This window comes from Pseudorca crassidens, chromosome X (assembly GCF_039906515.1).
Source record: "Pseudorca crassidens isolate mPseCra1 chromosome X, mPseCra1.hap1, whole genome shotgun sequence".
Taxonomy (NCBI): Eukaryota; Metazoa; Chordata; class Mammalia; order Artiodactyla; family Delphinidae; genus Pseudorca; species Pseudorca crassidens.
In genome coordinates this window covers 90,571,617-90,596,833 of record NC_090317.1, presented here as the reverse complement: position 1 = coordinate 90,596,833, position 25,217 = coordinate 90,571,617, and the positions used below count along the sequence as shown (strand labels likewise).

At 53.9% G+C, this 25,217-nt stretch overlaps 2 protein-coding genes across 7 annotated transcripts; both read right to left on the bottom strand.

Annotated features, from left to right (window-relative positions):
- Positions 1-72: 72 nt before the first annotated feature.
- On the bottom strand, positions 73-8,497 carry PRICKLE3 (prickle planar cell polarity protein 3). 6 transcript variants are annotated; one of them, XM_067724204.1, is made up of 9 exons: positions 8,361-8,497; positions 7,060-7,145; positions 5,993-6,176; positions 3,970-4,083; positions 3,531-3,668; positions 2,777-2,980; positions 2,504-2,690; positions 1,431-1,730; positions 73-810 (listed from the first exon to the last, which is right to left on the bottom strand). In XM_067724204.1, the coding sequence occupies exons 1-9, from the start codon at positions 8,400-8,402 to the stop codon at positions 218-220; spliced, it is 1,848 nt and encodes a 615-aa protein (XP_067580305.1). In that variant the 5' UTR covers positions 8,403-8,497; the 3' UTR covers positions 73-217. The 6 variants fall into 6 exon arrangements, with proteins under 6 accessions (XP_067580305.1, XP_067580302.1, XP_067580301.1 ...); XM_067724201.1 differs by having other exon boundaries at positions 5,993-6,252; positions 8,114-8,464; XM_067724200.1 differs by having other exon boundaries at positions 8,114-8,463.
- Positions 8,498-9,957: 1,460 nt separating this feature from the next.
- SYP (synaptophysin) lies at positions 9,958-21,871 on the bottom strand. Its single transcript, XM_067724675.1, has 7 exons — positions 21,781-21,871; positions 20,543-20,608; positions 19,241-19,365; positions 16,299-16,494; positions 15,373-15,564; positions 13,833-14,163; positions 9,958-11,585 (listed from the first exon to the last, which is right to left on the bottom strand). The coding sequence occupies exons 1-6, from the start codon at positions 21,814-21,816 to the stop codon at positions 13,837-13,839; spliced, it is 942 nt and encodes a 313-aa protein (XP_067580776.1). The 5' UTR covers positions 21,817-21,871; the 3' UTR covers positions 9,958-11,585; positions 13,833-13,836.
- Positions 21,872-25,217: the final 3,346 nt, after the last annotated feature.

Sequence of the window (25,217 nt, the reverse complement as noted above, 5' to 3'; positions counted from 1 at the left end):
AATCTCAAGCATCAGGAGGGGGAAAACTGGGGGGAGCTGGAGCAGCTGGAGCAAGGAGGTAAAGAAGCCAGGCCTGTTTTAAAACAAATATTAAATTACTTCAGTAATACAAACAGATGAAGGAGGGAGGAAGGCAAGGGATTTATGACTTAAGCTGGGGGGCTGGGTCATCATCTACACTGACTTGAGAATGCAGCCCTCCAGAACTGTCACTCCTTCAAGCCACGATGCAGTTCTTGTCTCTGGCCTGGCGAGGCATCCCTGGGCGAGAGTTCCTGGGGAGCTGTGGAGATGGGGAATTGGGGGTCTCAGTTGCAGTGTCCTGAGCAGGCATTGGCCTGCACAGGTGTGGGGGCAGTGGGATGCGTTCCCCTAGGAAGAAGCCGTCGTCCTCTGAGGATTCGGAACTGGGACTGGAGGGCGAGCTGGAGCAAGATCCCGAGTCCGACCCTGATCCCAAGTCACATCGATGGTGGCGACGTCTGCCAGAGTGGCGGCGGTGATGGTGGTGGTGGTGATGGTGGGGGTGGCGGCGATGTATGGGGCCCCTGGGCGGGGGGCTGCGTGGCCTGCGGCGCTGGGCTGGGGGCACACTCAGGGACCGCCGCGGGCCTCCCTCAGACACCAAAGGGTCGCGGAAGCTGACGCGTGGGGTGCTCTGGCGACCAAAGGCACCATCTTCTGGGCGCGGGTCCGGCTGGCCGGCAGGCCCTGAGGGTGGTTCGGGGACACTGCGGAGCCCCAGCTCGGGCATGGAGTGGCGGTGAGGGGCCCCTCTCAGAAAGCGGGCAGGCTCCTCGGAGCCTGCAGCTGGAAAGAGAGATGGAGCGACTCCCTGTATCTCTCGCCCCACCCCTACCCCAGCCCAGGGGAGGCCTTTGGAAAGGGCCTTCTCTCTCCCCCATCAGGACTGGGAAAGTGGAGGCAGGCATGGGGCGGGGCAGCGAGGTGGGGAGTCCGGGAAATGTGAGGCCTGGGGCAGGTTCTGGGTGGAGGGAAGGTTGAAAGCAGGAGGAACAGGACCAGATGGATTGGTGTATGGGGTGTGGCCGGGGTGGGGGCGTGGCTTCTGGTGAAAGGGGAGTGGCATAGGCTGGAGCAGACAGGGTCTGGGATAGAATGGGGGCGGGGCCTGGGGGGCGGAGGGTGAGGGGTAGAGGGTTTGGAGGAAAGGAGCAACTTGGGCTCAAGCTGGGACAAGTTGAGGTAGGGAAAGGGCCCTGTACAGAAGTGGGGTGGAACCTGGGTTCACGTTGGGGTGTAGTTGGGGATGGAAACTAGGCCAGGAATGGTTTGGGGACGAAGCCGGGGCTGTGATGGGGGCGGGGCCAGGGATGCCACAGGTGAAGGACCTGGGCGAATCAAGGGGCGGGGACAGGGTTGAGGCGGGAGCACCGGAGTGGCTGGGCGTGGCTGGAAGGTTGGCTCACCAGGCGCTGGCTCGGTGCTGGTGCCTTTTGTGGAGGTCTCAGATACCCCCTCCACAGCAGAGAAAGAGGCTGTAGAGGCTGTGAGAGGTGTGGAGACCGTGCCTGCGCTCCAGCTGCGGCGGCCGGGCCCCGGAGCCGTGAGCTCGGACCCCAGGCTGCAGGCTCGGGAGCAGAAGATTAGGCCACGGCGTGGCAGGAAGGGGCGGCCCAAGAGGGCTCGCCCACAGCGACTACAGCAGAAGCAGCGGTCTGAGGCGTGCCAGTGCTGGCCCTCATAAGCCATCTGGCCCTGGTCCAGGCCTGCGGGGATGGACACGAGGGGGAAAACTGAGGCAGAGCCCCCAGGCATATTCCCAACCCTCCTGAATAGGGGCCCTTCTTGGGAAGAGGCAGGGAATCTGAGGCAGGGTACCCAGAGATGCCCTCTCCTCCCACCTCTCCAGAATGGGGCCCTTCCTCATCATTCTCTCCTGGAAACTGGCTGATAAATGTCTCCTCTGCCTCCCTTTCTTTCCCAGGGTGGGGGTAGACATTGGACTCCAAGATGTGGGTCAGGCTTAGACATTAAGAGGTGGCTTCAGGTGGAAGGAGAGTGAAGGTGGACCTGAAGAAGAGGCCTGGGTGGTGGCGGCAGGACACAGAAGGTAGGGCATGGCCTTGGTGGGAAGGGAGTGGGTCTTAGAGAGTAGGGTCTGGCTTAGAAGGTAGGGTTTACCTAGGCTGATGGAGGAGAGTCTTAGAGAATAGGGCATAGCTTGGAGTAGGGGCCAGGCTGAGAGGGTAGGAGGGTAGCTATGGTGGGGGGCAGGGCTAGGAATTAGAGGGCACTCTGGAGGTGGACCTAGATGTGTAGTGGTGCCTAGTGTAGGTGGGGTTTAGAAAGTATGGCATGATGGGGGGACATTGGTAATGGAATTGCAGGGAAGGGTATAGGGCTACAGTGCTGGAGCTAGACTTAAAGTATGGGGTATAACGGAAGATGGGGCCTGGAAGATGCCCCCAGGAAGAATCCTGGCGGTGGGGCTGTGACCCAGCTGTCCATCCATCCCCCATCCAGTCCCATGTGCACCCACCAATGTGCTCCCCACAGCCATCACAATACTCCGCGTGGCGGGCCTCGTAGCAGGCGCAGCAGTGGGGGCGGCTCTGACGCATGACATAGCGCTGCCCTCCCAGTGATGCTTCACACTCAAAGCAGCAGAAGTGACCCATGTGCCAGTGCCGGCCCTCGGCCTCTGTGCACTCAGGGGAGAAGATGATCTGGGGGGCAAAGGCCATCCATGGCCATCAGAAGGGCCTGCCCCTGCCCACCCTCCGTTCACACCCCTGGGCAGAGAGACACGAACCTCGTCACAGGCTTGGCAGCGCGGGCGCAGGCGTTCAGCATGGTGGCGACCACAGTAGACCTTGCCAGCATGGTAGAAGTAGATGAGGTCCACCAGCAGCTCCCGGCACGTGGAGCACACAAAGCACTGTGGGTGCCAGCAGGCACCCAGGCCTGCACGGCTGGCAAACACGGCGATGTCCCCACCTCCAATCTGCTTCCCGCACTGCCAAATGACAGGTGGATGCTGTCACCATCACCAAGATGGTAGGATGGATGGGGGTCAGCCAAGGCGTGTCACACGTGGGCCTTCCCCGTGGCCTTTGTGACAGGCCCCATCCAGGGGGTAACTTTGAGATAGGCCCTGGACGCTGCTCCTGGGGGAGACCACAGAGACAGGCCCTATTTCTCGTGGGTGGCCTTAAAGGCAAGTCTCCCCTTTAGGGGGTTGGGGAAACCATAGAGACAGGCCAGGCCGAGTTGGGGGATCTTAGCAACAGACCTCACCTAACAGTAAGATCTAAGGTTAGGCTCCACCCACCAGGGGGGCCTTAGAGATAAATCCCACCCATCACCCAGCTCTAGAGACAGGCCCTGCCACTGTGGGTTGGTTCTTAAAGACAAGTCTCAATCATAAGAGGACCAAAGAGATAGCCCACGCCCCATGTACACTGCATGGAGGGGAGAAAACTCTTTCCAGGGCCTGGCAGATGGGCCCTGTACCCCAGGGCTTGGAGCAAAGGCACCATTACTCACTGAGGCCCTCCATGGCTCACCTCCTCACAGATGGCCCCAGTGATGGTCACGGGGAAGATGCGCACGGTGCCTCGCCCCAGATTCTCCCGCTTCCGCTGCTGGCTGAAGGCTCTGAGTTCTTTCTTCTCTTCCTCTTCCAGAGCTGTGCAGTACTGTGCCTGGAGTAGTGGGGATCTTCCAGGCTCCTCCCCTGATGCCTGCCCCCAGCCTTCTTCCAAATTTCATCTATGCTCAAAAAATTTACTTCTAGGCCTTTATATAGATGGTGCTTCCTGCCTTAAATACCCACCCCTTACCTCTTCTGCCAAGGCACAGCTGTGGTTTTGCCTGTCCAGACCTGTCACCTCAGATCAGCTCACCTTTCCTCCTCTGACCCTGCCCACTTCTTTCCAGCTGCCCAGCATTTGTCCAGGCTGTGTCCCCTACCTGGCATGCCCTTCCTGTCTTCTGTCTCCTCACCTCACTGTCATGTGGGGGCAGCTGGTGCAGCAGCTGTTTGATCCTGTATTTCTCCCCGGGACTGTTGACGTAGGGGACCTTGTCCTCTGGAAGGCAGCTGAAAAATTGGTATACCTGGGAGGACATGGGGGATGGGAGAAAACAATTGAGACTAGGGGTGATGCAGTGGGATGGTGGGTCCCTACTTTTCTGAGAAAATTAAAGTCATCGTGAGGGAACTTCTATTGACCCCCTCCTCCCTACAGGCCAGATCATTTCTGCCACTTCCTAAGCATACTGAGAGTTCCCTCATGTCTTGACCCCACTTTTCCCTCCATCTGCTGCTCCACTTTTCTTTCCCCTTTATAGCAAAATTCCTTGAAGGAGTTGTGTGCATTTGCTGTCTCCACTTCCTCTCCTCCCATTCTCTCTAGACCCCACTACAGTCAGGCTTCCCCGCCCCCTCTGTCCCTGCCTCTCCTCCAAAGCTATTCCTGTCATAGTCATTGATGATATCCACATCGCTGAACTCATTGTTCAGGTCTCAGTCTTCATCCAACTTGACCCATCAGTAGCACTGGACACAGCTGGTCACTCCCTCTTCCTGGAAACACTCTGTTCCCTTAGCTTCCAGAACACCACACAGCCCTGGGTTTGTTTCCTCCTACCTTATTGGCTGCTCCTTCTCTGCCCCTGTTTTGGTTTCTCCTCAACTGGCCAACCCCTAAATGTGGGAGGGTCCTCAGGTTCAGTCCTTGGTCCTCTTGCCTCTGTCTACCTTGGGAATCGAATCCACCCTCATGGCTATAAATACCATCTCATGGCTAATGCCTCACAAATGCATACCTCCAGCCCTGTGACCTCTCACTTGAGTTCCAGACAACGTGACCACTCAGATGTCCAACAGGCATCTCAAACTCCAGATAGCCAAAACCAAACTTATGCTCTTAGCCCTCAAACTTGCTCCTGCCTTGGCCTGCCCCATATCAGTCAATCCATCCATCCTTGGGGTCATCTTTGACTCCTCTGTCACACCCACAAGCAAATCCTCTCAGCTCTATTTTCAAAATATAACTAGAATCTGACCACCACTCACTACTTCCACTGCCAGCGCCATCATCAGTCACTTGGACCATTGCAGTAGCCTCCCTTTCACTGATCCCCTGCTTCCACCCTCTTACAGTCCATTCTACACTCAGCAGCCAGAGGGATTCTGTTAAGTCCTAAGACAAATCACATCCCTTCTCTGCTCACAAGCCTCTTGTGTCCTCTCCCTCATTCAGAGTGGAAGTCAAAGTTCTGTCCATGGCCTCCGCCATCTCTGACCTCACCTCCAACTACTCGCCCCATTGCTTACTGTGCTCCAGATACACTGGTCTCCTCGCTGTTTCTCATACATGCCAAGCACACTCCTGCCTCAAGGCCTTTGCATTAGCTGTTTCCCTTGCCTGGATCGCTCTAACCTCAGATATCTGCATGGCTCACATCCTCACCTCCTTCAAGAAGCTCAAACATCATACACTCACAGAGGTTGACCTGGGCACCCTATTTACAATTCTAACATCTCTCTCTCTCTCTCCCCCCTCCCTCTCTTCCACTTCCCTGCTCTATTTGTTCCGTAGCCCTTACACCATCTGACGTATATTTACAGGTTTGCTTATTGGCTCTTGCTCCCTTTGGGAATACAACCTCCATGTGGGCAGATGTATTTTGTTCATTGCTGTGTTCTCAGTGCCTAGAACATTGTCTGACATGCGGTAAGTGCTCAGTGACTGTTTGTTGAATGAATCAATCAATGGAAATGTAGTGAATGAAGTGCTGGGATAAGACCTGAGGTAAGGGGAGGACAGGAGAGGGGTGAACAGGTCCTGAGGAACTGGCCCAGCGATCAATCAGGGTTCCCTGCTAGACCACAGAGGGGTCAGAAGGACATGCACAGTCTGACCACGCACCCTAGAGTTTCCCTGGAAATAGGTTCCCACTTGAGTGTGCATGTGTGTGTGTGCCCACTGGTGAGCAAGAGTGGGTGGTGGTGTTTGGTCACCTGCTCGGGCTTGAGACCAGGGGGCACCCAGGCATACTCCTCCGAGGCACAGCCGGAGTCGTCGTCAGAGATGGAGTGGCGCTGGAAGTCTGAGATTAGCCGACACATGATGCGTTCCAGGTCCACAGGCACTGCGTGCACGGCGTGCTCCTCCCGTGGGCATTTGCAGTGCTGGCAGATCTTTCTGAGGGGACCGGGATGGGGGGTCAGCTCCTAAGGGATGGCCCACTTGGACCTCTTGGCAGCCCAAGGAAGTCCAACTGAGGGCCAGAGACGTTCAGATTATCACCAGCAAAAGACTCCGAGCCAGACAGGGGCCTGGGGGCGGTGCTGAGCGGAGGTGGGGCTGTGAGCCAGACTACTGTCGGGAGTTGGCCGGGGCTGTGAGGGGCAGAGCGGCCAGCTGGGGGCAGGGCTGTGAGCTGGGAGTGGGGCTGCGGGGCCTGGGCGGAGGATGTGAAGGGGTGGTGGGGCTGTGGCAGGTCTCAAGGCCATCCCCTGACTTTCAGCACTGGGACTTGGGTCACACTCTCCCGGCAACGGGCCTGAGTAGGGGTGGGGCTCTGAGTCTGAGATTGGAGTTATAAATCTAGGGGTTTCCCCTCATGACTTTGGACGTGGTGGGGGAACTTTCCCTAGGGGTGGGCTCTAGCTTGTGCTGAGGCTCTGAGCCTGAGTGAGTAGGGCTCTGACTGTGGTATTTTATGGGACGTTTTGGGTACAGGGCTCCACTAGGATAGGACCTGGGTCTGGGAGGGGAGTTCTGAGCCCCAGAAGGGGGCTGGAGGTCAGTGGGCGGTTCTTAGAGCCCGGGACGGAGGATCTCCCTAGAGATGGGACTCAGAAACTTGGAGCACATTTCTGCGGGCGGGGCTGTGTAGTAGGCGGAGCTCTCCTGGGAACTGGACAATTGGGAATGAGTCAGGGGCGGGGCTCTGGACCTGAGCTTTCTCTAAGACCTGGCTCAAGCCTAGGGGCGTGGCCTAAGTTGGGGGGGGTTCCCCTAAGGGCAGGTTCCCATAAGGGCAGGACCCTGACGAAGACAAGGTCCTGGGATGGTCACCTACCTCCAGCCATGCAGCAGGAAGCCGGGGCACTGCTCCCTGCAGGAGTTGCAGGGCTGGCCTCGGTCTGGGTCCTCTGCTTCTTGAGGCTGTAGTGGGAGGGGGCAGACGCGGGACCCGGCGAGGTGCGCGCGGGCGGGGAGGGAGAGAGAAGTCAACGCCCGCCTCTCCACTCCGAGGCCGGCAACCACACGCCGGGGCATGTCCCACCAGGGCAACGCCGGGCAGGCTGGGACAGAGTCCAGAGCGCGGGGGAGGGAGACACAACCGAGGTAGAGGCGGGGGAGCTGAGGCCACCTCCCTGTATGCCGCCCCTTTCAGGGAATTCCCCTCCCCGGGCCAGCACTGGACTCCCCTCACCCAACCTCGACACCTCCCCACCAGCCTCTGACTCCTCTAGGCCTCAAAACACCTCCCCCTGAACTCAGAGTACTCTCCCCACCAAAGCAGAGCCCCTAATCTGGGTGTCTCCTCTCAGGCCTCATCTCGGCCCCTTCTCCACTCAGGAAGCCAGCAGCACTCCAGTTCCACAGGGTAGGAATCTGAGACCCCGTCCTTACTTGGGATCCCCACGTGAGCCCTGCTCCTCTTTTCAGAAGCTCAAGAGCCCATCCCCCAAACCCTGGCTTCACCTTTTCATACCCAAGGAACTGAGACCCTCCTCCAGGATCTCAGGAGGCCCTTGAGCCATTCAGAAACCCACACCCCAAGAAGCCTTGGCCCTTACCCCTCATATCCTAGGGCTATTCACTCTTCTGGACCACCAAACGCAGACCCCACCCAGACAGCCCCTCCAAGGGAAGAGAGAGACCCTCCCATCTAGGAAGTCAAAAGCTTCCTGGCTCAAGTGGAAGCCTGGAAGCCCTCTCCTCACAAATCCCAACCACTCGACTCTCAGTATTAGGGCACCCCAGGAATGTAGGGCCTCACTCCTCAGTTCACCTTCCGCCAAGGTACAGGAAGAGGTCCCTTTTCTCATAAGCTCAGGAGGCCCCTGCTCAATCTAGGACTCCAGGACCCAATCTTTTGGCTCTCAGAATCCCCTCCCATAATTCACCGGAGAGGGGAGTGCACCAGGTCCCCGGGGTGCTGATAAAGGTGTGCGGAAAGGTGATTAGGGAGCAAGGGCCACCACGTTCCTTCATCCACATACTTCCAGCAGTCCCAGGCCCTCCGGTTTGGGAACCCTGAGGATGGGGATTCCCAGATCCTCTGGGAGCGCCTCCTCGCTATCCCTATCCCCTGCTCCCTCTCCCGGGCCTCAGTTTACCCTGACCCCCACCGCTGCCCTGAGTCTCGCTCACCGCGCGCCCTGAGCGGCGCCTCCGGGACCCACGCGCGAACATGGCGCGCCCAGGCAGGGTCAAGCCGGGCCGGGTCAGGCGAATGGAATCCTTGTGGCCGTCTGGCCACCGCGCATCCGGCAGGGGAGCTCTCGGTTCCGTAAACCTGACACCGGCGTAGGAGGAGCGCGCCCAGCGGGGTCCACCCCTGGGCCTGTTGTCTCTCCCGGGCCAAGGCGCCCCCTGCCTAGAGGTGAGGGGCGCGCAGCCCGGGAACGCCGTGCGCGAAAGCTTCCTTGCACTCCTGCCTGGGCGGGAGCTGGGCCTCAGAAAACACGGGCCCCAGAGCCCCCAGGGTTCCACATGGTCTCTCACAGGACATTCTAGGCCTTGAGGGCTCTGTAGTGGAGGACTGGGAACTTGGAAGTGGCGACCTGACCGCAAGGAGTGTGCGCTACAGTACTTGTACTGACGCTTTGTGTGATTTATCTTGGATGTTTATTTGGGGGATGGGTTAAAGCCACCTCTTGGCCCCCTCCCCACTGGTGATGTTCTGAGGGTCTCTTTCCCCCGGACGAATGCTGCAAGAATGGTCCCAAGCCCCATCGCAGCCCCAGCTGGTGCTCCCTCACCCCATCAGAGAGCTCGATCTTATGTCCCCGCCCCACGTCCCTGTTCTCATCCGTTTTCAGAGCCAGAGGGGGTTAAAGTTACCGGCCAGGTTCCGAGGCCCTCTTCCCTGTTCGCTCCCCATCTTTACAGGCCCAGCTGCGATGCCCCCTAAGTCCCGAGAAATAGATTTTCAAGCCTTCCCTCCCCTGCTCTCACTTTTCTCTCTCCAGTGATTCTTTCCCTGAGCTCATTCCCTGAGCTAGGAGTCTCTCCGCGCTCTCAGGCTTCGCTATGCCTCGGGGCTGGGAGGAGGGGGTCCCCGGCACACAGCCAGAACTCCGGTGCCCGGCCAGGGTCTCTAATTAGGCACCGCGGTGGCGGCGGTCAGCCGGGCCCTTCATCGTGGGCGCCGGGGACTTCACCCCCCATCCCCACCGCGCCCCATTACGCACATCCTGGTCACTTCCCGCCCCTCCCTGCCCCAGGGAGGAGCCTGAGACAGGTTATAGGGAGTGAATGAAAGAACTAACGAGTCACCTTGGTGCCCCGCCTCCCGGCCTTGCAGCCTAGTCGGTCTCCCGGTTCTCCAGCTGGACCAGAGACAAGGAAATAGAGAGACATCAGGGTCTGAAGAATGCGAGGCGGCTGGCTAGAGGGAAGTCTCCCTTTGAACCGTTTGGGGATTCAAGGACAGGGCTCCACAGGGGCTGGGAAGGGGCATGGCTAAGGGACCAGAATTAGAACCGAACCCTAGAAAGACTGGGCATTCGGTAGCCAGTAGTGGGGCAGTTGTCAGGGCTACTCAGAGAGTGACTTAGAATGATCGGCAGGCGAGAGGCTTCACAGAGGATAGGGCTCAGCAAAACACTGTTGGAGGGGCCGAAAATGGTGGGGTGACTCGAACGGTGTCCAGCAGGTCAGAGGCGGAGCTTCCTCTCGCCTCCTCTTCCCCATCTTTCTCTCCCCCCTCCAAAAAGACACACTGAGAAGTAAGAGCCGTGTGGACTAGGTGGTTGAGGAGTTTATTTAGGGGAGAAGAATTAATCATATTTTTTCCTTCTCGGGGATGGAGTCTTCAAACAATACCGAAGGGCATGGGAAAGGGTGGGGGTCTGGAGAGGAGGGGGAGGGGCCACAGCCAGACAAAATGGCAACACACAAGCACAGGCACTACCGACGTCACAGACACAGCAGAGGGTGCAGGATAGGGGCTCCAGACCGGGCCTCCAACCACTCCGGGACGGATGGGGATGTGGAGGGAGGGAGGAGGCCGGGGGGGGGGTGGAGAAGGGTAGGTCGGCCCCACAGACCCTTTGGCTCTGTCCTCTGATTGCCTAGCTGTCCCATCTCGGGGTAGGCAAGGGTGTGGGGGGTGCCTCTCTCTGGATCCCACCCCTTACCCTCCAAGTCTTATCTCTCAGCTCTTTCCAGGCCTCCTCAGTCCCCAGCCTTGGCCAAGGATATTCCCCCCTACCCCTAACGAAACCCATCCCTCAGCTCCTAACCAAGCCTCTCACCTCGCCCTCCCCACTGCCAAGCCCAACCACTTTAAAACACATTTTCTTCACTGCTCCTTTGCGGGGCCGGGGCTGCTCCTTCAGAAACCACCATGCACGCCCCACTCTAAGTCCTGAACTGTCTAGAACATGGACCACGACCTCACTCCAAGTTTGGCCCATTCCTGAACTCCACTTCTTGCCTTGCCCAAGGTCGGCCCCCTTTAGAATCAAACTCTGTCTCTCGGAGTGTTCAAAGCCACACCCCTTCCATAGATTCTGGTCCCAATCCAAGGCCCGCCCACTCTGGGGCCTCACCCACAGCCTGCTTCAAGCCCCACCCCTTCTAGAACCACGCCCTTAGCGTTTTTCCAAACCAAGTGTCCAGGTCCCAAGTCACACTCCTTCCATAGAACCCTGTCCTACTCCAACCCCTGCCCACTGTGGGCCCACCCGCTGCCTCACCCAAAGCTCCACCCCTTCTAGGACCACACCTTCAGCTTCCTTCTAAGCCCCATTCTAGAATGCTGTAGGGCACCCTTCTTCTTCAGACTCCAGATCCAGTATGTCTGGAACCCAACCCCTCTGCTTACTAGCCCTGTTCATTCTAGAGGTCCTCTCCAAGACCACCTTGGGTCCCAAGCTCCCCCAGCCTCTGCCTTTCTCCTCTCTTCAGAGTTGCATTTTCCCTAATGGCCCCTGTTCAGGCATTGCTAGAGGAATCAAGGCCCGAGTTGGGAGGAGGGGAGGGAGAGAGGGGAGAGCCTGAACTCACACCCACCCTCCCCACACAGCCTTCTGTCTCCTCCCTGTCCCCCTTACAGAGCCCCCCAACCTCAGGGCACAGGGCCAGGGAACAGAGAGGGGCCAAAGGATGAAGGGGAAGGGGTAGGGGTAAGAGAGGGGCCCATGCAAGATCGGGTCCCTAATGCATAAGGGGAGTGGAGTGGGGGCAGGGCTCAGACAGATAAATAGATATTTATATATTATATATATATATATATATATATAAACAGCAAAGACAGTTAAGGGTCTCCTGGTTTGAGGGGTGGAGACCTGGGGTGTAGGGATGGGAACGGGGGGCAGTCCTTCTCCTGAGCTCTTGCCTACCAACGGGGTCCTCCCGGGCTGCACTGACCTGTGGAGACAAAAGATACAAAAGGAGAGGGGGTCCAGACACAGGTGGTGCCTTTAGGGAAGGGCTGGGCTGCTATGCCTCTGCCCTGGCTTCACCCACTGCCTGCCATGACCTTTTTTCCTTCCTTCTTCCTTCACTTATAGTCTTGGGGTCAGCTTCATCCCAGCTGCCCCTGCTGGGAAGATATACCTTGCCTTCACTAGATTAGGTACCAAAGAAAGTATGGTTTCCCCTTCTCCCAATCCAAAAAAGTCTGTTAACAGGTACTGTACTCCTCATTGGTGGTAAACTATATTGAGCAGAGCAAAGATCCTTATCTTTGTGGAGCTTACATTGTAGCAAGGGAGAAAGACTTAAACAATTACCATGATGTATAAATAAGTTATCTAGTATGACATAAGGTGATAATAAGTGAAATGGAAAAACAAAAAGTAGACTGGGGCGAGGGGGATTAGGAGTGACAGTAGGGGAAGAAAGGTTGCTGTAGTAAGTAGGTAGTCAGAGAAGACCTCATTGAAGAAGTGACATTGGAATAAAGACTTAAGGAGGTGAGGGAATGAGCCACGCAGATAACTGGAGGGAAGAGCATTCCGGGTAGGGAGCGCAGCCAGTGCAAAGGCCCTGGGGTGGGACCACATCTAGTGTGTTTGAGGAACAGCAAGGAGATCAGTGGGGCTTCAGTGGAGTGAGCAAGTGAGAATGGTAGGAGGTGATGTCCGAGAGGTAGGTAATGGGGTCACATAGGAGCTTGTAGACAAGGTTGTGAGGACTTCAGCTTTGACTCTGGATAAGGTATAAATCAACTGGAGATTTTAAGCAGAGAAGAAGAGTAAAATGATAGTAAAATGTCTCATGCTGTGTTGTTTCTTTTATTTCCTCAATAAATGTTTCTTACCATTAGTAGTGCTCTAGGTGATGTGTCTATAGCATAAATTAGTCATGGTCACATCCCCTAGTCTAGTAGAAGAGACAGTCAATAAACATATAAACTAATAATTACAGACTGTGATAAAGAAAAGCACAGGGAGAGGTAAGAAAAGGGACTTGTAAGGAGTTGGCCAGGTAAGGTTATCAGTGTGCGTGGGTGTGAAACTCCAGGGGGAAAGCAAGTACCAAGACTGTGAAGTTGCACTGTGCCTGGTACGTTGATGTGGCCAGTGTGGCTGGAACAGAGTGCGGGGGAGTGGTTGGAGGTGAGAGGTCAGAGGAGTGAAGGGTGGGGCTAGATTGTGTAGGGCCTCGTGGGTCATAGTTTTGGCTTTGGCTTTTAATCTGAGTGAGATGGGAGCCCCGGTAGAGCTCTGAGCTCTGAGCATAGGAGGGTCGTGGAGTGATTTAGGATTTAACAGGATCGTTTCCCACGCCATGAGCAGAATATAATGGGAATGGGGGTGGAAACCAGTGAAGAGGTCCAGGGGGACAGTGGGAAGATTATGGATATATTTTGAAGGTAGAGCCAACAGGAATTTTTAGTGAATTAGATATGGGATGCCTGATAAACTCCTCCCTGCCCTTGCCATCCTGGCCAAGTGCCAGAAGCTACCTCCACCCATGTGTTGCCACCTCCTTGCCTTTCCCCTCTAACGCCATCAGCCTGCCTCTACTCCCCGTCTTCCCCCCTCACATTTGAGGGAAACCTCGCTTCTCTTTTGAGGCCCAACAAGAAGGCCGGCAAGACTTTCCTATGCGCCCCCCACCCCCACCCCGCCCCGCTCCGCCCGGGCCCTTTTCTTCTTTGAAATTCCACACTACCTCCCTCGCCTCCAGGGTTGCGGAGAGGTGGCGGATCTGTCACCTCCTTCGGATTAGTGATCTTGTCTGACCTTCATGATCCAAGCCCGTTTACCCTCATCATCTATTGGCCTTATCATAACGTATTGGATAAGACCCACCTCTTCTTCCCTCCAAGGCTCCTGCGCCCAGCGGATTTCCCACTACGCAAGTCCTCCTGTTATTCCCTACTTTCATTGGTTGCTCTGCCCACTTCTCTCTCCCCTCCCTTCCCTCAGAGCAGCACTTCTACCTCTCTCCCATTGGCTTTTCATTCTGCCTATTTTCAAACACCACTCTTCTGCTCTCCACCATTGGCTAGTTTTTCGCCCCTAGCACGTAGCTCCGCCTCTCTATTGGCTCCTTCAAATTCCCATCCTTACCTGTCCGGCCAGTGTCCTACTCCTATTGGTTCACTAACCCGCCCATGAAAGGATCATGAACCCTCCTTGGCCGCCCCGCCTGTCTGTCACTCACCAGACTACATCTGATTGGAGAAGGAGGTGGGCGCACCCTGAGGGCCATAGCCTTGCTGCCCGTAGTCGCCCTGAGGCCCGTAGCCACCGCCACCGCCACCGGCGGGCTGCCCGTAGTCAGGCTGATAGCCGCCCTGGGGCCCGTAGGAGTCCTGGGGCCCGTACCCGCCGGGGCCCTGCCCGTAGCCTGCCTCGCCGTAGGCATCCCCGGGCGCCGGTTGCTTCTCGGGGGCGCCGGGAGGAGCGCGCAGGAATGGGGCGGCCCAGCCTGTCTCCTTGAACACGAACCACAGGTTGCCGACCCAGAGCACCAGGTTCAGGAAGCCAAACACCTGCGGGGAGACAAAGCTCGGCTGTTGTCCTGCGCCCATTGCCCTGGCGGCCCCGGGGAACATCGAGGCCGCTTGCGTTGGGCTTGGATTCGCGGGCCCCGGGATAGTGGTGGTTTCCGAGACCCTGACCCTCCGAGTCCCAGCGCATGAATGTCAATGTGCACAAAAATCACCTTGGTGGGGAGGGGGGCGTGGGGCGTGTTAGAATTCAGATTCCCGGGGATGTTGAGATATATCAGTATTGCATATATGTGTTTATGTATTTGCATATGTACACGTTTATACATGTACAAAATATAGTAAACCTAATTTTGTAATATATAGTAAAATGCTAAGCATAAATTTTTATTAAATACGTAGATATACCGCTAATGGATGCATATATACACATACATATGTATATACAAATATATGTATAAATACCCATGTATAAAGTATATAAATATACGCTTTTATATTAAAACAAATATATACATTTGTATAAATATATACAATGTAATTCAGTTTGGGGACGGAAAGTAATATTTCCATTTTACAGCTGAGGAAACTGAGGTGCACAGAGGCTTAGTGGCTTAGATCTTAGATCTGTCGTAGCCAGCAATTGACAAAAAAAGAGTTGGAATCTGAGGATCTGTAACACTTGTATACGACTTACCATGTGCCAGGCCCTTTTCTAAGCACTTTGTATGTTATTAGTTCACTACTTAACTTTGGAGCAGGACCTCTTATTTTCAATTTATATGCTCAAACTGAGGCCTGAGAAGCTGAGTAACTAGTTTCAGGTCCTAGAGCTTGCAAGTGGCAGAGCTCGGATTTGAGCTCAGTCTGACTCTGGCCAGTAGGGGGCGTCCATACGGGAAACATTTCAAGTTATTCTTTCATTTTGCATATAAGGAAACAGGTCCCAAGAGGGTACTTACTGAGTTGCCAGAGATTCTACATGACTAGGCTGAGCCTGTGATCCAGGTCTCCCAAACCTAACTGGACAGAAGATCTCACGTTCCCCTTTTGGGGACAGTCTGTGGTGTCACAGTGGTTACAATTGCTATCTCATCCTACAAGGCTCTGTTGTTGGCATGCCTCCTCCAGGGAGCCCTCTTGGATTTCCTCTGAATTCTCCTCTCATTCTCTCTCTCCACCACTCCCCATGCCAGACTAAGTTTCCCAGCCACCCTCCCCAGCTGGCCCAGCCAGCTTCCCAGGGCTTACCACCGAGGTGTTGAGGCCAGAGGTCACAGGGTCCCTCAGCTCCTTGCATGTATTCCCCGTCTGGTGGCAGACAGGCATCCCCTTGATAATGTTCTCTGGGTCCGTGGCCATCTTCACATCTGACAGCCCCTTGGCCCAGGCCGACGAGCTAACCAGCCACATGAAGGCGAACACTGCCGTGGCCAGAAAGTCCTAGGCCGGGCAGGGGGGAGGGAGATGGCACCATGAGTGGGCTGCTTCATGCTGGGCTGTGGGGCCTCCTCAGATCACAGGCTTTCTTGGGAGGGGCGTCTCCCAGAAGAGGCTTGTCTCTCCCCTGCCTTTCCAGCTCTTGAAGCCCCCAACACTCACTTGAAGGTGGCCCTCCTAGCTTGGGCTTGTCTGTGCATGTATGTGTATGTGACAGAGGGTGTGGGAGTGTGACTGTGGTATGTGGTGTGTGTGTGTGTGCGTGTGTGTGTGTGTGTGTGTGTGTGATTCTGTGAGATGGTTGCCAAGTCTGTGGAAAGTAGTGTGTCTTTCCACTTTTATCTGAATGTGGGAATTTGTGTCATTTTGTGTCTGGGATGAGGGTGTATGAGTACAGCTGTGTAGGAATCAGTGTGTCTGTGTGGTGTGATGACAAGCATGATTGTCACAATGAACCTCTGTGTGCTGCTTTCTTTCATCTAGACTGTAGGGTTTTGTGAGAGGTGGCAAGTTTCCAGGTGTCTGGGATTCTGTGTGGGCTGTGGGTGTGTCCCTGTCACTCTGATTCGGTGTCTCTGATGCTCATAGCAGCAGCAGCAGTAATGTGTGCGGCTGTTATCAGGGCCGCTTGCATGTGGGCCTGTCTGGGATTTGACGTGGCCTCTGAACATGGCTGTGTCTCTAAGGCTCCATGTCCCCTGGCCCCTGTATGCATACGAATGGCTGTGGGAACTCACCAGCATGGGCCCTTTGTTGTTCTCTCGGTACTTGTTCTGCAGGAAGATGTAGGTAGCCAGAGCCCCCATGGAGTAGAGGAAGGCAAATACGGCCACGGTGACAAAGAATTCAGCCGATGAGGAGTAGTCCCCCACGAGGAAGATATTTTTAGGGTCCCCTTGGCAGGTGGGTGCCTCAAAGTACACTTGGTACAGCCTGTGGAGAGAGGTGGGCAGGTGTGGCCCAGGCCCTAAGAACTCCCTCCCCTCCCCCCTGCCCAGTCATGGGTGTCCCCCAGATTCTGACAAGGTCCCAGGAAGAGGAGGAAATAACCATTCACGAGCACCTACTGTGTACCAGTCACATTTCATTGATTGCTGAGAGCATGCTGGTGAAATAGGTATTACTCAGCCCTCACTCCAACCTAGGTACTTTGGCCCCTTGGTTATTCATAGAACATACCAGGCACCCTCCCACCCTAGGATTTTTGCACTGGAATGCTCTTCTCCTTCAAGCTTTGCTCCACTAGTCACCTTCTCAGTGAGGTCTTCCCTGATCTATTTAATTAAATCTAACCATTCCCTCCCAGCACTCCTTAGCCCCCTTCTTTGCTCCATTTTCTCTGTAGCTGTGATACCCCAGCTGACATACCATGTATTTTACTTTTTTCCTTGTTTTTTCTTGTAACTACAAGAGGGCAGGGCTTTTTCCTTTGTTTTGTTCAGTGTTGTACCCTTAAGGCCTGGAACAGTGCTGCCACATAGTAGGCGCTCAATAAATGTTTATTAAATGAAGTATATGGAGGCAGAAACAGAGGCTCCGAGAAACGCATTAACTTGCCTAAAGTCACACAGCTTGTATAGGAATGACAGAGTTGGAATCTGAACCTTGTGTTTTTCCCCTTACGTCATGTTGACTCTTCTCCCCACCTCACTTCAGGTCCCCAAGAGAAAAACAAATGTGTACATAGCAGAGGAGAGCCCAGGGACTATAAAATAGGAGGAGACAGACAGAAAGACAGGAGGGTAGAAGGGATGCTGGAACAGGATTCGTGTATGTGAGGTGTGGGCGGGGGTGGGGGGGAGCTGTAGACTGGGAAGGCATGTGAGGCTAAGGCCTTTCCTATGGTGTGATGGAAGAGGGGTCATAAGGAGGAACGTGCGTGGAGAGAAAGAGCAGGGTGAAGTCCCAGAGCTCTGGCCTCAGGTTGGGGGGCAGGATCCAAATGGTGCCAGTGCCCTTGTATAGCAAAGGCCCTAAGGGAAGGGCTTACACTTATTGATCACCTCCATTTTACATAATTTTACATAATTTCTTCACTTAATGACCCTCCCCCACAATTCTCTAAAGCAGGCATTATTATACCTGTTTTACAGATGAACAAACCGAAGCTCTGCAAGGCTAAGTTACTTGCACAGGGCTGCATGGCTGCTAAATGATGGAGCTAGGAGTTGGAGCTGGGTTTAAGTTTCTGGGTTTCTAGGGGGAATGAGGGGTCTTTGGGGGGGATTATTGGGGCAGTGGCAGGGTTGGTCAGGGGGACACAGGGCAAAGATTTTTTTCCCCTGGGAGGCTTGGGGGTGAAGGGCAGATCCTCAGCACCCGAGGTCCTAGACATGGGAGGAGTTGGGGTGTCCACAGATTTTTCTGGTCTTCTAGATCCCCAAAGGGCCTGCTCTCAGCAGTATCCCATGCTGCAGCTCCCACTCCTTCCCCAAACTCTCTTGGCTTCTGTGAACTGGTGGATCCCTGGTTGTCATCCCCCCCTTCCCCAGCCTCTCAGACCACGCCTCCCTGGTACCCCCTTTTCTTTTGATTATTGCTCAGGCCCTGCGCTGGCCTATCTTCTCTTCAGTCTTGCCTCTCACCCTGGGTGATCCCCTGAGCCTACATTTACCCTTAGTGCTCAAAAATCCCTAATTTCCAACTCAATCCCTGATCTCTTTCCTGAGTCCTTTAAACTTATTTATTTTCCTTATTTTAACAAACACTTATGGAGCGCTTCTTGTGTGCCTGGCACCGTGCTAAGCATTTTACAAATATTAATTCATTTAATATTTATCATAACCCTGTAAGGTGGGTATTATTATCCCCTTTCACAGATGAAGAAATGGAGACCCAGAGCAGTTATGTGATTTGTCCTAGTAGTGGAGGAGCCTCAGGAGCCTCTATTGAAATTGTGTCTGTGGGTCTCTGTCTTCCCATTCCTAGGAGGTAAGCCTCCCCATGAGTGCAGCAACCTTGCCTGCTTGTGCTCACTCTTGTGTACCTAGCACCCGGCACACGGTATGAGCTCAATAACTCTCAGAACTGTTTAATTTGGCTTAATCCTTCCCCATGGCTAAGCAGCACCCCCTCATTATTCTTTATCATAAAACTCTGCATGAAGATGCCCTCCTTGGATTTCTCCCAATCTGCAATTATCCTCTTTAGTCATTTGTTTATTTGTTATAATGTTGGCTCCATGAGGGTAGGGAGCTTGGTCTGTTTTGTTCACTGTTATATCCCCAGCACTTTCAGCAGTACCTGACATACAATAGGTTCTGAAAAACTGTGTATGGGATGAACGAATGGGAATTAAATAATAATATTGGCTAACATTAATTGAGCACCTACTGCCTTAAGGATATATATATGTGTGCATATATATATATATATATATATATATATATATATAATTTTGAATCTTGTTTATTGCCAGTCTCCTGCCCCTCCTCTTCACTAGAACACAGCCAGAGGGCAACAGCCTATGCCTGTCTTGGTCACCACGTGTCCTAGATGTCCAGAGGAGTGCCAGGCACAAGGTAGGTGCTCAGTGCATGCGCAGTGATCTGAGTGGGTGTGGTCTCCCGAGGTTGGGGCTGGGCAGGAGCCGCTGGGGAGGAGGTGTTGGCCGGTCCCACCCCCCACCCCCATCCCAGGTCTGTCAGGATCCCAGGGGTGGGCTAGTGTGGGGGCACACCTGAAGGGGTACTCGAATTCGACCTCGATGTTGAGGTCACTCTTGGTCTTGTTGGCACAGTCCACACTCAGCTGGAGCTCCCCACTGTAACTGCCGCATGTGGCAAAGGCGAAGATGGCAAAGACCTTGGGCAGCAGGGATGGGGATGGCCACGGTGAGCCTGTGTGCACGTGGGATGGGGCTGCCCTCCTCTGGACAGATGGGGCCCAGCATAGGCAGCAGCAGATGGACTGGTCCCCACCCCCACCCCCTAATCAGGGCTCAGCGAGGCCCAAGGACAAGCTGATTAGAGGGGTGTGGCTATCTCTTCCAGTCTTTCTCCCAGTGTCTCTCTTGGTTTCTACCTCTCAATAATGCTCTGATTCCCCTTATTCTGTCTCAGTCTATTTCTGTCTCTGTCTTTGTCTCTCTCTGTATTCTGCCTGTCTCTGTTGTTCTCTGTGTCTGTTTCCCTCGGTATCTCTCTGTCTCTGTTTCTCAATATGTCTTTGTCTTTCTCAGATGTCTCTGTCTCTCTGTATCTCTGTTTCTCTCTCTGCCTCTCTAGTATCTATGTGTGTCTCTTTCTGCCTCTTCTCTCTCTCTCTCTGAATGTTTGTGTGTGTGTGTGTGTGTCTTTCTGTTTCTTGGTCTGTCTGTTTCTATCTCCCTGCTCTGTCTCTGACATTATCTCTATGGTGCTCTCTCTGTCTCCCTCCTGCCTCTCCTTCTGTTTATCGGTTTCTCCTTTTCTCTTTTCCCGGAGGGTCTCTTCTTCTCCCTCTGTCTCTTTCTCTCCCCCACCGCATTTCTCTTCCTCTCTTCCTGTGTCTGTTTCTCTTTGCATCTCTGTTCTCTGTGCATCTTTCTCTGTCTCCCTTTTCTTTGTCTCTTTCTGTTTGTTTCTCTCCCATCTCCATATCACTTTTTTCCTGGTATTTCCATCTCTGTCTCCATCATTCCCAATCTCCCATTCTCTCTGTCTCCTTCACTGTCTCTGGGTTTCTCTGGCTTTTCGTCTCTCCCTGCAGCAACCAGCTTCAGTCTCCACCTCCCCTGCCCCTCTCTCACCTCAGGAGAGGAAGTAGGACGTCGCAATCTTCCACTTGAGAATGGGGGTACCCTTGGCCTTATGTGGCGTCACATCACAGCCCATCTGTTCTCTGGCCCCAACCCCCTGGGACTTCACCCAGGAGCCCAATTCCCCCACCCCCTTCTGCCCCCCCCCACCCATCCATCCCTCCCTCCTTATCCCTACTCCATCCCTGCTCTTCCAGACCCCACTACCTCCCTCTTTCTCCCCACAGCCCAGACCACACTCACCCATTGCAGCACCTTCACAAAGCCGAGGGGCTCCTTGACCACCCGGAACTGACCCCCGGCCACCAGCTGAGGAGAGAAACGGTGGGGAGGGGTGGGGTTGTTGGGGATGGAGAGGGAGGTGGGGGACAAGGCCACCAGGCAATGACCCCTGGGGATAAGGCATGTGATCTCTGGGAGGGAGTGACGTTTGGAGAGGCGGTGAAAAGGAGAAAGTGACACTTTGGGGAAGGTGTGAGCTCAGGGTCTCTGAGAGAAGGTCCCCGGGGTTCAGGGCTGGTGGGGACGTCTGGGGAGATGGTGAGATAGATGGCAGAGGGCGTCAGGGGTGAGTAAGATGGGGATGGAGTCAGGACTAGTTAGGGAAGGGGAGAAGGTCTGAAAAGGTAAAGGTGAGTCAGATGGTGAAGGGGATCGGGTGGAGAGAGTGAGGAAGGAGTTGGGGTTCATTAGGGTGGGGGAAGGGGTCTTGGATGGTGAAGGTGAGTCATAATAGGGAGGGAGTCGGGTTTGCTAGGGTGGGGGAGGGATCTGCAGCGGTAAAGGTGAGTCAGATGACGGTGGTGGGGTGTCTGAGGTGATGAGGATGGGGAGGGGTTAGTCCTGGTTAGAGATGGGCGAGGTTCTGAGGTGGTGAAGAAGAGTTCGATGGCAGAGAGGGTCTGGACTGATTTGATTAAGGTGGAGGAGGGCTAGGACATGGCTTCACTGCATATGTGCTGGGGGAAGGGGGACTAGGGGTTTGGGAGAAGCGAAACTGATCGTCCCCCTTGGTCTGCTCTGGGGGAAGAGGTGGTCGTCTATCAGGGTACCATCTCTGTTTGGAAGGGGCAGGTGTCAGCCCTCCCCTTCACCCCCGCCCCCACGCCTTCTGTCGCTCTATTTCCTAGCTCATCTGCAGCACCCCCCATCTTCCTTCTACTCTCCCCTCCCCTCCCTCCTTGCCCATACCCTGGCTCCAAGACCCCTTCTTCCTTCCCGGTCGCCCGTAAGGAACTGGCTTCTGGCGGCCCCCGCTGCGGCAGTGAGGACGGCCCTCGCTGCGGCAAAGGGCGCACTCCTTCTTTTCTCCACCTCCCCTTTCCTCCCCTCGCCTGCCGCAGACCCCAGCCCCAGCGCCGGGGACCGGGTGTCCGCTGCTAGGATTCTGGCCACCACCTCTTAGAGTCGGCGGATTCGCAGCGACCCCGGCGAGGAGGCCGGCCAGCGGCGGGCTCTGTCCGCGGTGCTGGAACGCGTACCTGATTCACCACGTCCATGTCGGCCAGCAGCAGCATCAGCAATGCGGGGGGCGGGAGGCGCCTGCTAGCAAGGGCGGGCGCTGGGCGCGGAGGGGGCGGTGCGCGATCGTCGGAACAGCCCAGGGGGCCGCAGCTCCGCCCCTCGCGCCCCCGCCTCGCTCGCCGCGCGCGCCTGCGCACAGCGGCCGTGTCTAAACCTCGCAGGCAGCCATTCCAGTCCAGAGGCTGCAGAGGCTGGAACCGTGAAAATGCTTTCAGAAGGTCGTTATCTCTGAAAACACAGCTAGAGATCTGGGGAGGTGGGCCGTTGGGTCCTACAGTAGGACAATTTGCCAGGCCGTTTGCTGAACTGTTGAATGTGTTCACTTATTTAAGCCTTAGAACATCCCTACGTGGTAGGGACTATTCGCCCCATTTTTACTGGTGAGGAAAATTAGTCCCCAGAGAGGTTAAGCGACTTATACAAGGTCGCCCAGCTAGTTATTGGCAGTGCCCAAAGTCCCTGCAATTTAAACATGGTTCAGGGTCTTGAGGGTTTCTTCTCATCTGCATTTTAAGCACTTAAAAAAAAACAACCCTCCCCCTCCAACCATTTCCCGTATTTCGCTCTTCCTTAGTCAAAGTGTTGCCTACTCCAACTCTCAACTTTTTACGTCCTGTTTATTCCTTAGTCCTCTCTTAATTGGACTACGCCTCCTTCATGCTACTAAAACTAGGCCCACCAAGGTCAATGGCAATTGCCATGTGGCAAAATCCAATGGATAAATACAGCTGGAATTTAAGATGCTCAACCTCACTCATACTAAAAGGAATGCCTATAAAAGCTACTAAGACACTGTTTTTCATCTTTGAGGGTGGTGAATATAAAGAAGTTTGATAATGCTCAGTATTAGCAGTTGGCCAGAAACAAGTATTCTCATACATTGCCAGTGGAAGTTAAATTGGTATAACTTCTGTAGAGGGTAATTTGGCAAAATGTAGCAAACTAATAAGTCCATATATGTGGCTCAGCGTTTACATTTCTAGGAATTTGTCTTACAGAGAGATTCAAACATGTGCTAAAAGAAGTATGTATAAGATAATACACTGCAGCACTGTTTGTAAAGTGTGGACACTCCCCAAATGCTCATTACTGGTGGCCTGTTTAAAAAAACTCAGGTAGAGCCGCAAAATGGAGTACTATGTAGCTGTCATTACTCATAATATGGAGCTGTGTAATGATAGCCAAGATACTTAGTTAAGTAAGAAATGCAAGATGCCAAATTATGTGGGAATTGTGTACAAATAGAAGGGAAGCATTATATCAATTATAGAGAGAACAGCTAACGTTTTAAATTGTGGCTGTTCTGTGAGCTTCCCATATATCACTCATTTAAATCCTCACAACAGGGACTTCCCTGGTGGCAGAGTGGTTAAGAATCCACCTGCCAAAGCAGAGGACACGGGTTCGATCCCTGGTCTGGGAAGATCCCACATGCCACAGAGCAAGTAAGCCCATGAGCCACAACTACTGAGCCCATGTGCCACAACTACTGAAGCCTGTGCGCCTAGAGCCTGTGCTCCTCAACAAGAGAAGACACCACAATGAAAAGCCTGTGCACTACAATGAAAAGTAGCCCCCGCTCTCCGCAACTAGAGAAAGCCCACATGCAGCAACGGAGACCCAATGCAGCCATCACTCACTCAATCAATCAATCCTCACAACAGCCCTATGAGTCAGGTACTACTACTATCCTCATTTTATAGCTGACTAAACTAAGGTGCAGAGAGCTGAAGGAATTTTCCTAAGGTCACACAGTTGGTAGGTGGTAGAACTAAGATTTGAACAGGTGGTAAGTGGTGGAACTAGGATTTGAACCCAGGAAGTTTGGCTCCAGCACCTGTTACTCTTAGCCACTGTGCTAACTTATCAGTACGGCATCCTATAACTATATAAAAGATATTTGATACAACGGGTTGCCTCCAGAGAGAAGGGAAACTTTCACTTTACACCCCTTTGTACTTTTGAACTTTGAACCATCTGAATGTATACCTATGTTTTTTTGTTTTTTAAACAAACACACTCACACTCAAATTCACACAAATATGGAATATGTAATGGGTACTTCAGTTATTGCCTTTTCAGGGGAAGAGCATGGGTTTTGGCATTCAATTGCTTGAATTTGAATCTCACCTCTGATATTTGTTCCTGTATGACTTTGGACAGGTAAAATAATTTAAAATGATACTTAGAGGATTGTTGCACTGATTAAACAAGATAGTCACTGTAATGCACTTAGCTCAGGGCCCAATAAATGGTTCGTTTTACCTTCCACACATCTCTGGAATCTACTCACTTCTCACCATCTCCTCTGCCACCTCCCCTGGCTAAGGCGACCATCGTTCCTGCCAAATTTAGCATCTCCAGTCTCTTCCTCCTCCCATCTGTTTTCAGCACACCCGTCAGAGCATCTATTTAAAATGCAAAGTTAACTATGTCACTCCCCTGCTCAAATCCCTCCCATGGCTCCCCACTGCTTTCAGGAAAAATCCCAGGGGTTGGGGCCTGGCATTCAAGGGTCTGCATCATCTGCCCTCAGGTGGCTTATCCCACCTCCTCCCTCAGCAATCGCCCTTCACTCTCTTTACCCTGCCCATGACTTACTTTCCCACAATAAACCGGCCCAGCCACTCCAAGCCTTTGTTTCCAGACCTAGTGCAATTCTATATTCTGAGTTCTAGCCTCCAATTTTGGCTTCCCTCAAATTTCAGTCCTGGTTCCATTGACACAAATTAGACAAATGAGAAACCCCTGCTCTGAGAGCTGGGAGGAGACCCTAGGTCAGACCGTCCCCAGGGGTGGCCGCATCCGGTGTCACTTCTAACACCACCTCCGATTCCTTTGGAGTGAGGATGACTACCACTTTGGACAACCGCCGTCACATGTCTAAGCCAGCTCAGTTTGTGCTGAGGGAAACCCAGAACAGTGCCTGGCACAAAATAAATGCCCGATAAACCTTCACTGAATGAATGAGACGCCAAAGGTTGGGCAATGACTAAAAGTAGGGCAAGAAACAGAGAGGAGCTCTGGGATCTGGGAGTGGGGTACTATTAGCTAGTCTCAGGAGAGCCAGGTAAGCCCTGAGTGGGTTGCCCCAGGCTAGGAGCCTCGCCCTTTGCTGTCACCCATGTTTTTACGAATGAATTTAAATTTCCTTTTTCTCTTTATTTATTTATTTTTTCTGGCCACACCTGGAGGCATGCGGGATCTTAGTTCCCCCGACCAGGGATGGAACGGTGCCCCCCGCAGTGGATGCATGGAATCTTAACCACTGGACCACCAGGGAAGTCCTAGATTTCTTTTTTCACAAGCAGAAGGGGGGAGGTGGGGTGAGCGCAATTTAGCCTCCCTTCCTCGTGCTGTCAGAGGACCCCTCTGCCTAAGATACATCACAGTT